The sequence below is a fragment of the Emys orbicularis genome, chromosome 6 (assembly GCF_028017835.1).
Source record: "Emys orbicularis isolate rEmyOrb1 chromosome 6, rEmyOrb1.hap1, whole genome shotgun sequence".
In the NCBI taxonomy this organism is placed as follows: domain Eukaryota; kingdom Metazoa; phylum Chordata; order Testudines; family Emydidae; genus Emys; species Emys orbicularis.
In genome coordinates, this window is record NC_088688.1 from 6,345,809 (window position 1) to 6,365,043 (window position 19,235).

General features: G+C 43.4%; 1 protein-coding gene across 40 annotated transcripts in view; it reads right to left on the reverse strand.

The window, feature by feature from the left end:
* The window catches only part of CELF4 (CUGBP Elav-like family member 4), an 846,252-nt gene that overhangs the window by 93,816 nt on the left and 733,201 nt on the right, over window positions 1-19,235 (reverse strand). For 26 of the 40 annotated variants that reach the window (XM_065406448.1, XM_065406460.1, XM_065406443.1 and 23 more), the window contains one exon: window positions 8,331-8,474. In XM_065406448.1, the coding sequence (XP_065262520.1) occupies window positions 8,331-8,474 (144 nt within the window). The remainder of the gene's footprint in view (window positions 1-8,330; window positions 8,475-19,235) is intronic. The other 14 variants (XM_065406462.1, XM_065406447.1, XM_065406431.1 and 11 more) reach the window with 1 other exon arrangement.

Below are 19,235 nucleotides of genomic sequence, written 5' to 3' on the forward strand. Positions count from 1 at the left end.
GGCAGGTCTACACTTAAAACATTGCAGCAGCACATCTGCACTGGTGCAGCTGTGACACGGTAGTGCTTCACTGAAGACGCTACTACACCAATGGGAGAACTTCTCCCGGCAGCATAGTTAATTCACCACCATGAGAGGCGGTAACTATGCTATAGCGCTGTCTACACCAGGGGGTTAGATTGGTCTAACTTGCTCAGGGGTGTTGACCTGGCCTAAGAACAGAAACAGAAGGAACAAGGCAACAAAGGTTGCAGGATCTCATCAACGTGTCATTCTTCAATGCCCCAGAGAATTTCAGCTTAGATAAAGCTTCAGTGTGGACAGACTGGAAATAGTACTTTGCAAGATTTCACATTGCTACCAAGTTGCACAAAGAAACTGTGGATATACAGGTATCTTCTTTAATTTATGCAATGGGGAAGCAAGCAGAGCATATGCGGGCAGGGGACTGGACTCGATGACCTCTCGAGGTCCCTTCCAGTCCTAGAATCTATGAATCTATATCTTTAAATCCTTTGACTTTACTGTAGACAGGAACAAAGATGAAAGGGTTCTGGCTATGTTTGATGCATACCTTATACCTTGGAGAAATGTAGTTTAAGAAAGAACATGTTTCCACCAGAGAATTCAATAACCAGGGGAAAAAATAGAATGTTTTATAAGAATACTGCATACATTGGCTGAAAACTGTGATTTTGGGAATGCAAAACATGAAAATATCAGAGACAGACTGGTTATTGGGTCAACAGATAAACCCAAATAACCCAGATAAATCCATTCACAGCAGCTACAACTGAAGAGAGATTTAACCCTAGCCATGGGTATACAGAGAGCAAAGCAGTCTGAACTAGTGAGGCAGCAACACCTAGAGCAACTTGACAAACTTGAAAAACCTGAATCCAGCTTAGAAACTGTAAACAGACACTTGAATGTTAAAAGTCATTATCATAAAACCCCTGAGGCAAGGAGAGAGAACTCTCAGGCTAAGAGGGACAAATTCCAGCCTACATGCACAAGGTGTGGAAAAAGTCCTATCCCAAGAGATGATGCATGTTCAGCCAGAGGCACACAGCATAACTAATGCATGAAATATGGACATTTTGCAGCTGTTTGCCGCACCAAAGCAGTCAGGGAGTTAACTCATATTACAGACAATCAAGACCCATTTTTTTTATGGGATCTATCACTTGTGATGACATAGAGCCTGCCTGGAGAGTGAAATTGACTATGCATGGCAAGACTATTGACTTTAAAACTGAGACAGGAGCTGACATCACAGTCATCTCAGAAGGGACTTAGAATCATCTTCAACCTCTCCCAGCGCTGAAGTCCCCTGACACGGCTCTGACTATCCCTGGAGGGATTCTGAACTGCATGGGCCAGTTCACCACAGAAACAACTTACAAAGACAAAAACTTTGCATTCAGAGTGCGTGTGATCAAAGGACCACAGATGGACAGCCTCCTCAGTCACAGTGTGGTAGCCATGATGGGTCTGGTGAGAAAAGTGGAAGCATTCAATGGAATATTTGGTGAAATAGGACTTTTGAACGGAGATCCAGTACAAATCACCTTAAGAGACAATGCTGAACCATACTGCATACATACACCTCGCAGGATCCTGATCCCATTACTTCACAAAGTGGAAACTGAGTTTCGGAGAATGTAATGGGATTGACATAATTGAGAAAATCTCAACGCCAACAGCATGGTGTGCCCCAGTGATACCGGTGAAAAAGAAAAATGGGAAAATACAAATATGTGTGGATCTTAAAAGACTTAATGAAACACTTGTGAGAGAAAAATATATCCTCCCAACTCTAGATTTCCTTCCTAAAGTGAAAGGAAGTACAATATTCTCCAAGCTGGATGCCTCAAGTGGATTCTGGCAAATTCTTTTCGCAAAAGAAAGTGCTAAACTGACTACATTTATCACACCCCTGGAGAGATTTTGCTTTTGAAGATTACCATTTGGGATTGCTAATGCACATGAAATTTTCCAAAGAAGGATTGCAGTATTGTTAACAAACACAGATGGAGTTGTAGTTTTCATGGACGATATTCTGATATAGGGATCTTCAATGGAAGAACACAAGAAAACCCTCAACGAAGTCCTAAGCCTAATCAGTCATTCTGGATTGAAGCGATACAAGGAAAAATGCGTTTTCCACCTACCCCAAATTGATTTTTTGGGAGAGACAATAAACAAAGATGAAATCAGTCCTAGCCCTGAGAAAGTACAAGCAATTTGAGAGTTGAATGTACCAACTAATGTACAAGAACAGAGATGTATGCTGGGGAAGGTAAATTATCTTGGTCGATACCTACAAGACCTTTCCACAGTGAGAAAACCACTGAATGAACTGTTAATGTCCAAAACATCTTGGCTATGGAGGCCAAATCAAGACATTGCCTTCAGAAAGGCACAGTAAAAGGTACAGCACCAAAAGTGAAATCCCTGCAAGCTGCGTGGAAACTTTTTAAAGACACCATAATAGAAGCTCAACTTAACTGTATACCCCAATTTAAAAAACATAGTAAGAGAACCAAAAAAGAGCCACCGTGGTTAAACAACAAAGTAAAAGAAGCCATGAGAGGCAAAAAGGCATCCTTTAAAAAGTGGAAGATAAATCCTAATGAGGAAAATAGAAAAGAGCACAAACTCTGGCAAAGGAAGTATAAAAATATAATTAGAAAGACCAAAAATGAATTTGAAGAACAGCTAGCCGAAGACTCCAAAAGTAATAGCAATTTTTTTTTTAAATACATCAGAAGCAGAAAGCCTGCTAAACAACCAGTGGGGCCACTGGACGATTGAGATGCTAAAGGAGCACTCAAAGACAATAAGGCCATTGCGGAGAAACTAAATTAATTCTTTGCATCGGTCTTCACTGTTGAGGATGTGAGGGAGATTCGCAAACCTGAGCCATTCTTTTTGGGTGAAAGATCTGAGGAACTGTCCCAAATTGAGGTGTCATTAGAGGAGGTTTTGGAACAAATTGATAAACTAAACAGTAATAAGTCTCCAGGACCTGATGGTATTCACCCAAGAGTTCTGAAGGAACTCAAATGTGAAATTGCAGGACTACTAACTGTCATCTGTAACCTATCATTTAAATCAGCTTCTGTACCAAATGACTGGAGGATAGCTAATGTGATGCCAATTTTTAAAAGGGCTCCAGAGGTGACCCTGGCAACTACAGGCCAGTAAGCCTCACTTCAGTACCGGGAAAATTGGTTGAAACTCTCGTAAAGAACAAAATTGTTAGACACCATAATTTGTTGGGAAATAGTCAACATGGTTTTTGTAAAGGGAAATCATGCCTCACCAATCTACTAGAATTCTTTGAGGGGGTCAACAAGCATGTGGACAAAGGAGATCCAGTGGATATAGTGTACTTAGATTTTCAGAAAGCCTTTGACAAGGTCCCTCACCAAAGGCTCTTAAGCAAAATAAGCAGTCATGGGATAAGAGGGAAGGTTCTCTCATGGATTGGTAACTGGTTAAAGGATAGGAAACAAAGGCTAGGAATAAATGGTCAGTTTTCAGAATGGAGGGAGGTAAATAGTGGTGTCCCCCAGGGGTCTGTACTGGGCCCACTCCTATTTAACATATTCCTAAACGATCTGGAAAAAGGGGTAAACAGTGAGGTGGCAAAATTTGCAGATGATACAAAACTACTCAAGATAGTTAAGTCCCAGGCAGACTGTGAAGAGCTATAAAAGGATCTCACAAAACTGGAAAAATAACAGGAGTACTTGTGGCACCTTAGAGACTAACAAATTTATTAGAGCATAAGCTTTCGTGGGCTACAACCCACTTCTTCGCATCCGAAGAAGTGGGTTGTAGCCCACGAAAGCTTATGCTCTAATAAATTTGTTAGTCTCTAAGGTGCCACAAGTATTCCTGTTATTTTTGTGGATACAGACTAACACGGCTGCTACTCTGAAACCTGTCACAAAACTGGGTGACTGGGCAACAAAATGGCAGATGAAATTTAATGTTGATAAATGCAAAATAATGCACATTGGAAAACATAATCCTAACTATACATATACAATGATGGGGTCTAAATTAGCTGTTACCACTCAAGAAAGAGATCTTGGAGTCATTGTGGATAGTTCTCTGAAATCATCCACTCAATGTGCAGCGGCAGTCAAAAAAGCGATCAGAATAATGTTGGGAATCATCCAGAAAGGGATAGATAATAAGACAGAAAATATCATATTGCCTCTGTAGAAATCCATGGTATGCCCACACCTTGAATACTGCGTACAGATGCGGTCGCCCCATCTCAAAAAAGATATATTGGAATTGGCAAAGGTTCAGAAAAGGGCAACAAAAATGATTAGGGGTATAGAACGGCTTCCATATGAGGAGAGATTAATAAGACTGGGACTTTTCAGCTTGGAAAAGAGGTGACTAAGGGGGGATATGATAGAGGTCTATAAAATCATGAGTGGTATAGAGAAAGTAAATAAGGAAGTGTTATTTACTCCTTCTCATAATACAAGAACAAGGGGCCACCAAATGAAATTAATAGGTAAATAGCAGGTTTAAAAATTATTTTTTCACGCAATGCACTGTCAACCTCTGGAACTCCTTGCCAGAGGGTGTTGTGAAGGCCAATACTATAACAGGGTTCAAAAGGGAGCTAGATAGATAGATTCATGGAAGATAGGTTCATCAATGGCTATTAGCCAGGATGGGCAGGAATGGTGTCCCTAGCCTCTGTTTGCCAGAAACTGGGATTGGGTGACAGGGCTTGGATCATTTGATGATAACCTGTCTGTTCATTCCCTTTGGGGCACCTGCCATTGGCCACTGTCTGTAGACAGGATACTGGGCTTGATGGACTTTGGTCTGACCCAGTATGGCTATTCTTACGTTCTAAAGGTAAAGGAAATGACCTCAACAGCTCCAGTTCTGAAATACCACAATGTGAACAAACCTACAAAGGTCAGCGTAGAGCAAGCAGCTATAGCCTGGGTGATGGATTGTTGCAACAACATGGCTCCGAGTGGAAGCCAGTTGCATTTTGCTCTCGCACATTCACTGAAGCAGAAAAATGACATGCGCGCGGTGAAAAGGAGTGCTTGCCAAGTGTATGGGCACGTGAGAGCTTTTACCACTATCTGGGTGGACTGGATTCATTTACACTGGTAATAGACCATAAACGGCTTGTAACCCTCATCAATGGAAAAGACCTGGATCAAGCAATGCTGAGATGCCAACATCTATTGTTAAGGTTAATGTGACTAACCCAATTACTAAACATGTTCCAGGGAAAAATGTAGTAGTAGCAGGCACTGTGTCATGGAGCCCAACATCACACTCAATTACCTAGGAGCTCGAAGACGACATAAAAGCATATGGGTATGCTGTGGACACATACAGCCCAGTGTCAAAAAAGAGACTACACCAGCTACAAAAAGCAACCTCGACAGACATACAACTTCAGGAATGTTGGGGTGGCTGGCCCAAGTATCTAAGACACTAAGGAAGTGACAGGACACTATTTTGTGGTGCATGAAAAATTAAGCAATTCAGATGGACTCATGATTAAAGGCAACTGCATCATAATTCTAAATGAAATGAGAGGAGAAATCCTAAATCTCTTCCATGAAAGACATTAAGGGCTTAACTAAATGCTGTGAAGGGGCCAACCAGTCAGTACGGTGGTCGGGCATCAGCAAGGACATAAAGAGTAAATATCTGCATGTGAACATTGCAGAACTAACAGACCAACACAACACGAAGTAACTTTAGTAACAACACCTCTACCAGACAGACCTTGGAAGAGACAAGCTGCAGTTTTATGCAAATTCAGAGGACATCATTACCTAGTCACAATGGACTGTTTTTCCAGGTGTATAGAAATAATGTACTTGGAAGACATAAGATGTTGAAGTATAATCGAGAAACTCAAGTTCACTTTTGCTCATTTCAATATTTCAGACCAACTAGTGACAGACAACAGACCACAATTTACTGCAGCAGAATTTAAGTCATTCTGAATGAAATATGATTTGGATCATATTCCTAGCAGCCCACATAACCCACAAGTTAATGAAGAGGCTGAGAGAGCTGTACAGACAGCCAAGAAAATCCTACAGCAGGAAAATCCATTCTTTGCTTTTCTCAATTACAGATCAGCACCAATACAAGTTAATGGATATAGTTCTAAACAACTCTTGATGGGAAGACAACTCAGAACTACTATTGCAACTTTGAAAAAGAATCTATCTCCAAAGTGGCCAGACATTCAGAATGCAGCCAAAAAGGCTAAAAGAGCTTATGAACACTTTTACAACAGACATCACTCAGAGAACTGTTGGGTCTAAAATCTGGTGACTGTGTACATGTAAAATGGATGGAGAAAAAGGATGGACAACTCCAGCTGTCCTAAAGAAAAGGAATTCAGCACCCAGATCATATGTGACTGAGACCGACAATGGAGAATTCAACAGAAACCATCAACATCTACAGTTTGTTCATCAGAAAGAAGGATCAACAGAGCAAACTCTACAGATGTCCGATGCAGACCAAGAAGAAGACTGAAGGATTCCAAACTGACTACACCCAGTCGTTGCAACTAATGGACAGCCAGATGACCAAGTTGTTATGTGTTTGGGATGTGTAATTAGAAAACCAGTATGATTCAGAGACACTTAATAGACTGATACATACTGAACTTCAATAATAGCATGATCATATAAATATTGAAAATGGCAGGAAAGTAGAACGTAAAAGGGGGAGGAGATGTGATGGAATGCTAAACTGTATTATAGTGTTCTGCCACGAGGTGGCACTGTGTAAAATACTTTATTTAAAAAGCTAATCTTTGCCATACCAGGAAGAGCATTAAAGGATCTTATGATGATCCTAGTGTGCATAAGCAAGCTCTGTAGCCAGTCCATATCTGGTCCAGAAGTACATGATAGGATGTGTCCTCACAAACTCATAGCTCCACACATGCTGGGGAGAGAGCAACACAAGAGAGGGGAGGGAGTTCCCCGAAGGAGCAGGCGATTTGAGATAGACCAGGGTATGCATGATTCTCCAGGGCATTCAGTTACGCTGAGAATGCTTAGGAGAGGCTGGAGTGAGTCAAGACGGGGGACAGAGGATACTCTAGCTGAGTGCCAACATGCTGATAGGGTAGAAAGCATGGTCTAGTGAATGGGGTACCGGGGTAGTATTCAAGTACACCTGATTTCAACTGCTGACTCAGCAACAGCCTCCGGCTATGACCTTGGGCAAGTCTGCCTCAAGTTCCCATCTAGAAGATGGAAAGAGTAGCCTCGGCCTACCTCACAGAATGTAAGGATCAAAGCCATTAACGACTGTGAGGTGCTCACACGCAATGGCACTTGAGGGCTAGCTATGTGGCTAGGGGGATCTGTGCCGTTGTGTCTGCACGTCACGCCTGGGTTCACCCAATGTTGAGGCACCCAGAATCGCCAGTCACTTCTACATCTGCCTACGGCAGGGTTCTTACACCTTCCTCTGAAGCATTTAGTAACAGCCACTCTCAGCGATGCGATACCGGTCTAGACGGACCATGAGTCCAATTCAGCAGGGCACCTCCTGTGTTCCTGTGTAGATGCATCTCAACTGTTTTGCCCCTTTGTGACCCAGATTTAAGCTCCTTGGGGCAGGGACCATGTGTGAGTGTGTGCGTGTGCATGTGTGTGTTACCCGGCATCTTCTGACGACCCTGAAGATGCAAAGACTAAGGCCGCCATTTTCTACACTGACCACTGATTTTGGGGGCCTGAATATGGGGGCTCACACAATAATTAGAAGACAGTGTTGAAAATACGGGCCTGGCTGAATAGATTTGAGAGCCATCTTACCGGCCAATCCGATGCAGTTTAGGGGCGAGAGCCTGGGAAGGCCAGAGGGCTAAACCAGGGATGGTTTCCATTTCCTGAAACCGATCTGGGGTTGGATGTTGGTGACACAAAACTAAAAACTGGGGTGGAATTGGATTCGGGTCCCATTTTATCCAAATCCTTGATGCTTGGTGGTGTCTGGCTTTGGTGGTTATGGTTTGGACCAACTGATCGTAGCTTAGTGGTGGTTGGATGCGTGTCTATGGTTTGGTCATGACTGGAAGCCGCAGTGTCCGGGAAATATCCCAGCCTACAGCAAGCTGAGTGGCTTAGTGGCTCAGACTTGTCTCTGATCTATCACTGCAGAGCCGGTTTAATGAAGGAATCACGCAGTCCTCCTTTCCTTTCCTCCCTGTGTGCTGTGCCATCGGCTGGCTGGTGTCTGGCAACACAATTCTCCTTAAAATGCAGAGAAACAGTACCTATACTTACTGCCTGTGCGTAGGCGCCGTACGCTCCAAACTGGATAGCCATGGGGTTGAACATGCCCATCTGTCCTGCCATTTGCTGCATGCGCCTCATTGTACGCTCCTTGTCCGTGTCTGCAAACTTCACCACCAGGCTCGAGGAGGCCCCCTGGAGGTAGGGAAACAAAAAGAGAGAACACAACCAGGGTATTTTCCCATTAGTGCCCAGTGGGACCAATCTGCATCCGCACATATAACAGAGACTGGCTGAGATTCGGCTCCATTGGGCTTTGAAGACAACCCTGGGCACCCTCCCATTCCACACTGATCTCAGCCTGCGGCAGGCTGGAGAGAGCAGCAGCAAAGAGGAAAATGAATCTGTACCATGAGGGTGGGGTGAGTGGGCCATCTGGCCAACTCATTTTTCTCCGAGCTCCTTCTTTCTTTGCTTTGGTTTAAATTCCCTCTGCAAAGAGGTGGGCCTTGTTCTTTTCCACCTAGCAAAACTGCTGGTCTATTAGGGATTTAAACGGAGAGCTGGTGCCACTGCACTGCAAGCTAGTAACTTCTGCACTCCATTTGGCCTGATTTATTTTTTGGACAGTGCAATGGGTTAGTTCTATCTCTGCCAGATCCTGCCTGTGGGACCCCTGCCTCCCGCAATTGCTCAGCACTCACTATTTTTACGCTTGTGCCTGGTGAGACCACACTGGTCAGCTTTGGCTCCAGAACTTAGCACCCCACACTCTGAAGATATTTAAGCATTCTGCAGCATCTCCAGCTAAGTCAGGGAAAGGAAAGTGGTGATAAGTGGATCAGAGTTTCCCCCGCTATCTCAAGAACTGTAAGAAGTTGAGAGGTGACCTCAGGAGTGGTCGCGGGAAGATGAACCCTGCTGTGAATGCAGAGTTTGTTAGCTGCAGTTAGGAAAGCTCTACTCATTTGGAGCAATGGAATTTCTCAGCAAGGAAAACAAGATCACAACCCTTTTGTGTAAGCTGGCACAGATGGCATGCTCTACTGACAGTGGAAATGCAATAATTAGGGATGGGCAAACTCTTTGTGCCAAACTTTGAACCTGCTTGGGTTCAAATTCAAGAGACACTGACTTGATCGTTGTTGGGTAGGGATTTTCCAAAACACTCAGAGTAGCTCTCTCTTTCTGCTCCTGCTGACACCAGGGGAAGTTTTCAGTAAGAGCAGAGAGAAACCAATTCTGAGCACTTTGGAAAATCTCACCTAGTTGGGCTTATTTCCCACTTAAGAGAGAGTACATGGTAGGCACATTGATATTTTTCATGCACATTGTAATAGAACTACAATGCGGTTAACATATGGGATTTTCTGGTAAGCACATGTAATATGTGAGTCATAACTACAGCTGGTAATTAATATGCCTTTTTAACACGTGCAAACTCAAACGAATCATGCAGCCAGAGTTTCTTCCACTTGCTCCCTTGATGGAACCATGTTTTCTTCTCACTCCTAAGGCCTTGATCTTCTGTCCAAGTGAGGGAAACCAGATCACCCTAGCAGGTGACTGGTAGGTAGCAATCAGCTGTGAAATGGGACAAGGTACACTGTTCTACCTCTCACTCACTCTTGTGTCTTAGGCTCAGTGGGACAAGAACCTGGTTTTAATTGACCTTGAGCCTTAGTCCAGCAACAGCCAGCAATCTGCAGCTATATCCATGGTAGCAGCAATGCCAACCTGCTTGGGCCCCTGTCTACACTAGCAACTCAGCTCCGGTGCAGATGCACAGGTAGAAATGGCTAGAAATGGCAGGTCCCATTTCCCTCCCATGGAAAATTTTGAATTTTTGAAAAAATATTCATCCTGGCTTGGGATGTTTTGTGGGAGAGAAAGATTTAAAAAAATCTAGTTATGGGCGAACCAAAGCAGAATTTTTCCAAGGGGTCAGGCAGCCCAAGTAACTGGGGAGCCAGCTGCCCAAGTAGTCGGGAAGTTTGGCAGCCTGGACAGCCTTCTGTTTGGAGATCCCAGCTGCTGCAGTCAGCCTGGGAGCCTGGGAAGGCAGGTGAGCTGTCAGGAAACCAGGCAGGTCTCCATGGGCAACCTGCCCAGTTTCCATCTAAATGGACCCATTCCCATGGAAAGGTCAGTTTCGTCAAATCAGTCTTTAACTACAGAAAACCATTCCGGCCGAAAATGTCTGACCAGCTCTAGTGGGAGCAACGCGGTGGCCCCAGTTTAGCACCAGAACAGTTGCCCTGTTGCTGGCTAGTGCTGCAATATGGACACTAATTGTTCCAGTATAGATGCACCCTTATGGAGACGGGGGGAGTATAATTAACTGGTTTTCATCCCCCCCCAATTGGGGAATAATATCCATTCCACTGAAGGCAGAGTTGCTTTGCTGCTAGTTAGGAATATCTTAATAAAATACTTTAATGCACATACAATGCATAGCACAACAGGGTTCTGGTCGATGACTCCTGGGCACAACGATAATACAAATAAATTAATAATAATAATGGAGTCCCAGCATATGCATATGCAGCACCTTCTGCAGATCCTCGTACGGAATAAAGAGCCGAGGAATTAACTTGATAAAGAAACAGTCTGAGGCCACACAATGAGCGATGTTCCCCTGGATTAGCAGCACAGGAAGCGATTTTCATTGGCGAGGAATCTTTCTTTTTGACCTGTCACTCTCTCTCTCTCTCCCTCTTGCTAATAAATCTATAACCCGCTTGAACAATGTGGTGAAGAACAAGGGAGTGAAACAAATGGCTTAGCAAAACAAAGGGAGGGAGAGATGAATGCCCTATTCAAGGATGTAGAGAGGGATCCAGGAGTTATTAAGAGAGCAAAGCAGAATAAAATCCACATTCACCAGGGTTTCTGCTCAAGGCTGGGCAACTTCTCATTTTTTTTTAATCACATGATGTAGCTATTGATCCTTCCCCAAATCACATTCTTAATTGCAGCTCATCGACAAATGAATATTTTAATGCATACATTTCCTGCTAATTATCGCCCAGACCAGTCCTTAATTACATTTCAACACTCATTTAATTAACCCTGATCCAAGAGGCTGTTTGGTAACCTGGATCTAATGATCTGAACCTATTTGCAGCCGTGCTGGAGAGAGGCTTTGGGCCAGGGTAGACTGGGTGGCTCAGTGCAGCTTTGAAGCCTAACACGGCAGAGGTGGGTTAGCCAAGGAGGAACACAGTTTAAAGGACACAAGATTTTGAAGCTGAGTAAAGGGAATTATTGTTATCTCCTGGGAGGTGTTTCAAAGACGCAGAGTGGTCTAGTGGAGAGGGTACTAAGCTGGGAAGAAGCAGGAGCTAGGATTAGACCTTGAGCAAGTCACTTCACCTCTCCGGACACCATTTTCCCTACCTCCAGTCCTTTGCTTGTCTTGTTTGTTCAGCCTTTGGGACTGTCTCACTGTGGTTTTGGACAGCCTAGTATAAGTGGGTCCTGATCTTGGTTTGCCCCTTTAGGTACTACCATAATACAAAAAAAAAGAGGTAGAAACACGCCAGTCTACAAATAGTGGGGGATTTGGTATAGTAAATGTTATCCAAATTTTGAAGGAGGAGGAAGAAGGAAGTCTACTGGCTGCAGCCAAACAGAAGAAGCATGTTACAAGATTGCTCTATAAAACAGAGATGTTTGTATATATGCAAATACACCTCTATCTCGATATAATGCGACCCGATATAACACGAATTCGGATATAACGCAGTAAAGCAGTGCTCCGGGGGGGGCTGCGCACTCCGGTGGATCAAAGCAAGTTCGCTATAACGCGGTTTCACCTATAACGCGGTAAGATTTTTTGGCTCCCGAGGACAGCGTTATATTGAGGTAGAGGTGTATATATAGTATATATGCAAATATAGCCACTAGACAAAGTGCCAGTAGATGGCGCTCTCCAATATGCAGTACAGTTGGTTTTATAGGACCAATCAAATTGATCGCTGTGCACTGCAAATGGCTCCTTAGGTGCAACTCTTCACATGCAGTGCTGAACAAACATAGTGGTGGAATCAAACGGGGCTTTAATCTGAGGATTATCAGGAAAAAAAAATGCCATGGAATGTAAAGGAGATTTATCCTCCATGGTTGTTGCTTCATTTGCAACACAGAGTAACTTGGCATCTACCCCTCTGTTTATTCAGACATTTAGAATTCTGTTAATTCTGAGAACTGAGTGTCGTTGTGAATTGATGTGGCTGGTGGGGAAAAATGAGGCCTTCATCTGACATATCTAATGCTTGCCAAGGCAGGTAAGACCTTGGTAGCAACGCATGGTTAGTTGGCAGATGTTTTGCTCCACCACAGCTAGATTTTGCCTTTAATCCTCAGAAAGAACAAAATTAATGCCAATGGGAATTTTCCTCAAGGATCCCACTGTGTAATAAGTAATAGATGGCTACTGTGTGAAAGGGAGGGCGTTGGACAAGTGGTTAGAGCAAAGGCCTGGAAGTCTGGATTCCTGGGTGACATTATTAGAAGCAGTATTACATGTAGTGCTTAGAAGCCTCAAATGACATCAGCACCCCAGTGCGCTAGATGCTGTACATGCACCAGCAAGAGACAGCCCCAGCCCTTCAGAGTTTACATTAAAAAAACCCCAATAAGACAGAGAAAGCACTGAGAGTCACTGTTATCCCCATTTTATACCTAAGGAACTGAGGCCCAGAATAATTGGATGACCTACAGTTTACGTGTGGCAGAGTCAGGAATTGAACCCATCTATTCTAAATTACAGGCTCATACACTAAGCATAAGACCACACTTCATCCCCAGCATCTGCCACTAATTCATCATGTGGGATCATGAAGGTCATTAAATTAAAGGCCATTGATTTAGTTGGGATTGGTCCTGCTCTGAGCAGGGGGTTGGACTAGATGATCTCCTGAGGTCTCTTCCAACCCTAATCTTAAGAACATAAGAATGGCCCTATTGGGTCAGACCAAAGGTCCATCTAGCCCAATGTTCTGTCTTCTGACAGTTGCCAATGCCAGGTGCCGCAGAGGGAATGAACAGAACAGGTAATCCTCAAGTGATTCTATGATTAAATGGGCCAGATTCCCAATGGACATGGGTGGGGAATTCTGTAGGGCTTTCATGTGAAATCTATATCACTTCCCAAGGCCGTTAAAACCTGAGTTGGTGTAAACTGGTGTAGCTACCAGCTGAGAATCTGGCCTTAGTCTTCTGCAAAATGAGGATAATAGAATTGACTCCCTGCCTACTGTTATCTACAGACAGGCTCCCATTGGACTCCGTGGGATTGGGCCCCCTCAGTACTTCCTGAGCCCACAGGGGGTTATGAGGCTTAAATCACTAATCTGTGAAAAGTGCTTTGAGATCCGTGGGTGAAAGCTGCTGCATACCGTGGATGGGGAAGGCTTATTTATGTCTCCATCTCATGGATTCATTGTTTTTAAAGCCAGAAGGACCATGATGAAAATCTAGCCTGACCTCCTGCCTAACTCCTCATCTCCCTGTCTGATTATTCCACACAAAGCATTATTACAGGAGCTCCCTAGTGCCGTTCGGAGAGGAGAATGTTGGACCACAAAGGACCACATGTGGGCCTGATCCAAATCTCATGGAAGTCACTGACTTCCACTGATTTTGAATCAGGCCCTTAATGAACATGAGGCAGTGCCATATATTTCCTTTGCAACAAGCTGGCTAAAATTGGAGCTCATCTCCTTTCTTCCTGACCTCCTTTATTAAGTGCTATGAGATCTACTGCTGAGAAGCACTATATAAGAGGTTGATATTATTTCCCATTCGCTCCTAGGCTGGCAAGTCTACTTAACGTGACTATCCTTGTTTGTTCCCCCAGTGCAGCTGGTAATATATTGCTCCCCTTAGTCAGCAGAGGCAGACATTTTGCAGCCTGGCGCTGTGAGGGGAAAAAAATGGAGGTAAAAATACCCCTCCATTGCACTCACTTTGTAATCCCTAATCAGAGTCCTCTGTGGGAAAAAACTAATTTCCCAGCCTGTCTTGACGTGTGAAATAAAGTCATACTTGAAAACGGGTGCTTGACAGGTCGCTTGTGAAATTTCATATTCAACTAAAAATAAAATATCCATCCATTGATATTTCATTAAAAGGGCACGAAAACAAATCTTTTCCCTGGATGTCTGGAGTGCTTCCCATTAGTTATGGCCCTTCAAATGGAGTGTATACACAAATTAAGCATAAACTTTACAGAAGACTAAATAATACGGTTCTACCCCAGGTAAACCTATGTCTTCTAGCACAATTTTCAATGAAAAAGTCTTGAGAAATTATGTCACTGCAAAGTACAATGCCGTATATATATATATAATATATTTAGTAGGGTCTATAAGTGTAAGGACCTCTGGGTTCAGTGAGGCAACTCGCCCTAGAAATATTTAGATTATTTTTATAAACTCATGAATTGCAGCCCTGATTCAGCAAAGCATTTAAGCACATGCTTAATTTTAATGGTCTGAGCAGCCCCACCGGAGTTAAGCACGGGTGATAGTGCTTTGCTGAATTGTGGCGTATATCTGGTATGATATTTTTGGCTGCTTAAAGTTAGGCTGCGAGGCTGGGATTTGAACGTGTCCAAGAGATTTAGGTGCCCAAGTTCAATTAGGGTCCTTTTGAAATCTCAGCCCTGTGTGCGTATCGAGGCACCTACATCAATGGAAACTGCTGGGCGTTCAGCACTTTGGAAAATCAGGCTACTTATTTAGATGCCACCATCTGAATTTAGGTGCCCACGTTTGAAAATCTTGGCCTGCAGTTCTATTCCCAGCTGTGAAACTGATTTGGATAGGTGCCCTTGAGCAAGCCATGAAGGGCAATATTTCCAAACCAGCATGCCCGAAGTTAGGCACTGAGCATCAATGGGAGAAGCTGGTTGCCGAGACTGAAAACAGAGCTACATCGGCTGATGTAAATCTGTGAAGCTCCACTGAAATCAAGGCTGCTGTATAACATCAGCTGAGGATCTGGCCCCAGTTTGTAAAGACACTTGGGTATCCTTGAAGTTTAGGACAGGAAGTGAAAAAGAACAGTGTACCCAATTAGACCTTGCAGAGGACAGGGAACGTTAGATAGGCAGAATGTAATTACACAAGCTGGAATTAGGCCAGGACATCAGGACGAACTACCCTGCTCTTGTGAAATATGCCATGTTTTTTTCATACTCAGGGCTTCAATTTCAAGTCTCATCTGAAAGATGAGTGGGAAGGCAGCCACAAGGAGCGATTTAACTTTAGAGTCCTGAGAGCCAGTTTAGACACGCTCGAGCCGTGGGTGACAGAGACGGAAGGAGATAGGAGACATTCATCCAGCACTAGAGTGACAGAGGCCTTTGATAATGCTACTCCCTTGGTAAGGGAATGTCTAAGCAGAGATAGCTCCAGGTACTTCCATCCACAGGTCTCCTGAGTTGTAATTTATTTGGAGTAGATGCTTGATTTAGGTCTTACTCCCCCACACACTTGTGAGTTGGTATCACTCTGAGCTAAAGTAATTGCTTCCTGCAGGGTAACTGAAGTATTAACTAGTGGAGAAACTGTACCTGGTTTTAACTAGGAATAACTATACATACCTCAGATATTAGAGATGGCCCCCGAATCAAAACCCCAAATCCAAATAACTCAACACTTTAGAAAAGGTTGGATCCCAATCCAGAGCTGGATTTTGTGGCTCAATCTATTTATAATAAATTAACACACGCCAGAGCTGTTCCCATCGCTTCATGCACTACTGGAAGGCGGCTGTTATTGTTTAGTAATGGTCAAAATGTATTTTTTTCCATGAAAAATTTTGACAAAAAAGAAAAAAAAAGTTTTCATTTAATTTTATTGGGTTTTCATAGAAAAACTGAAAACCCCAAACATTGATTCTTTTTGTTAGATTTTTGTTTTGTTTTGTTTTTTTTAAGGTTTTATTTTTTCAATGAAAATCTGTTTTGTTTTTGTTTGTTTGTTTTTTTGGAAAATGGATATTGTCTGAAAATAAACCTCGTTACTGTGGAAAAAACCATTTTTCATGAGGAAAAAAAATTGAACAAATTTTTTTGAGCAGCTCAATTATTTATATTATGGGAGACCCAGCTAAGATCAGGACCCTTTGCACTAGGCAGGGTACAAACACATAGAGACAGTCCCTGACCTACAATCTAAATAGGCAAGATGGACAAAAAATGGGAGGGGACATAGTCACTGATAAGAGAAGTGAATTGTCTAAACGTAAACAGCAGGTCAATAGCTCAGCCAGGAATAGACCCTACGTCACTCCAGCACCCTACCCATTGGATAATACTTCTGCTCAGATACCAAAGTGATGGTTTGGTTTAAGAACTTCAGTAGACTAGACTGGAATGATTTTAAAAAGAAATAAAAGTTAAAGAAGGGCCAGCAAATTAGGAATATTGCACAGGCTAAGGAATACTGCAATAACATTATTTAGTTAGAAATATACTGCCCATTAAAGCATGTTACAAATCACTTCTATACTGTATCCATTCTGTATTAACACATTTCACTATGATAGCCTAAATAATAATAAGTCTTTGCACTTCCACAGCACGTTCCATCTCAGGATCACAAAACTATGGACAACCATCACTCTGTTAATTAATCTGATGTCACCTTTGCATTATCATTTCCATTTTACGTATGGGGAAACCGAGGCACCACACGATGACAGCCATATGGAGCTCTACCCTCAGCTGGTGTAAAATCAGTGTAGCTCCATTTACTTCAATGGAGTGATGCTGATTTATATTAGCTGAGGATCTGGCCCTTTATATGCCAAAGAATCCGCTTCCATTTGGACTGAAACAAATGGGAATGAGGCATACATTTTTAATGGGGAGAGTAATTAACCATTGGAACAATTTACCCAGGGTTGTGGTGGATTCTCCATCACTGACAATTTTTAAATCAAGATCGAATGTTTTTCTAAAAGACCTGCTCTAGGAACTATTTTGGGCGCAGGTCTCTAGCCTGGGCTATACAGGAGGTCAGATTAGATAATCACACTGGTCCCTTCTGGCCTTGGAATCTATGAGTGAAACATGGCAACTGTTGAACAGTGTACCACAGGACCAGGCAAGAGTTTAGGGCAGGAAATGAAGCAGAATATCATTTCTGATTGAAACCGCCAGGGGATTTTAGGAACCCAGAACTCATTGGAATTTGGCTGGGATACCTGGATTAATAAATCTAATTTTGGCAAAAATACTATGGGATCCTTCACAACCACAAATTGCAAGGGTCTCGGCTTAATATCTCATCTGAATGTTGGTATTGTGATCTTGACCTTTAAAAACGATCTTGGTCATCATTTGACCGCTTTGGCCAAAACCAGCCAAGTCACCTACAACTAAAGGCCGTTCTGGAATGGGTAAATGCATGCAGATTCCTGAGGATTATCTGTGTAGGCTACGGGAAAGGGGTTCGTTCATTCCTGAAGAGACTTCATGGGAACTTCTTCGTTCCATCCAGTGAAGATATCGTGCTTTAAGGGTGAGCTGGCTGGAAGACATGGATTCAAGGAAAATAGGTGGAAGCATCCCGAGTGATTCAAACCTGGTCGAAAGCCCATGGAAAGGTCCCACTGACTTCACTGGGCTTTGGAGCAGGATCCTAGTGAGAAAGAGGTGCAAGAAAGGAAAAGAAAACCATCAAAGTGATAAAGATCCAGTCCTGGGACTGTAATTCCTCCTCTTCTACAGGAAGAAGGTGTTCTTAATACAGGATCTCTGTGTTATCCAATGGAATTCCCTCTGTTGGGCTAGAAATCCCCCTGTAAGAGAGGGAATGTTTTATGTCTCTAGGACCATAGGTTTATAAATGGCTGTGGTCCCTCAGGAAAGGTCAGTGCTTGGAAATTATTTTAGCTCTCCCAGGTTCTAATTTCATCCAAAAGAGACAGGTGTTGAGCGTGGAATACCCTGTGGGGAATGCTTCTGATGGCATTGAGACCTCGACAACGTTCCGCTGCTGCGTCTTTCTTCCCCAACCCCCCGGCAACCTCCTCCTGTTGTTGATTTAGTTCCTTCCTCCCTTTGGAGCCATAAAAGGACATTATAGCGCCAATTAGCTCCTTTTGTCTAAAGCAAAGATGTGAGGCTCACTATCGCTTATCCCTCTTAGCCCATTTGGAGGTAATGAATTCTGCAGCGCAGAACAGTTTGAAGGGAAGAAAGAGAGAGAAAGACTGCAACTGAAGCCTATCAACTCCCCTGGGCCTCTTAGCTGTCCTGCCAGATGCCTGCACTGCTACGGAGATGTGACTAGAGAGGAAATGCAGCTCAGTTGAGTGCTTAGGCCCCAAAAGGCCATCTTCGGTGCCGGTATGATTCATACCCCCTGTCAGGCAGCCGGGCTGCCTGGCATTCTATTCTGGGGCCTAGAAACATCTGATTTATTAGTTCATTTATGAAACAATGGGGAAGGAAGGGAACGTTGCCCTGGGATTTGATTTTATTTTATTGTAGGACATAAGAGATATTATTGCCGGGGTGCTACCGGAACCTCTGGCTAAAGGAAGTGAAACGAGTGGTGGTGGTGGCAGGAGTGGGGTGGGGTGGGGTGGGCCAAACTCTGAAGGTCTATCCCCTCTTGGGGGACCTGGTGACTGAGGGAAAACTGACCCCTAAGTTTTAGGTTGTGGTAACTTTTGATAGCAAATGGAGACTGGGGAACCCATACGTCTGGATGGGATTTTTCGACCAAATGTTATTGCCGGAAAATGCCGATTCTTCAAAACTGAAACTTTTTGTGGGAACATATCAGTTTCGACAAAACTTTAATTGGGCAAGATTTCACAGGAATTTGAGAGCGAGACCAACTCCTCCCAAATAGCCAATAGTCCAGTGGCTAGGTCAACTACTGAGCGATGGGAAACCCAAGTTCAAATCCCTTCTCTACATCAGATACAGAG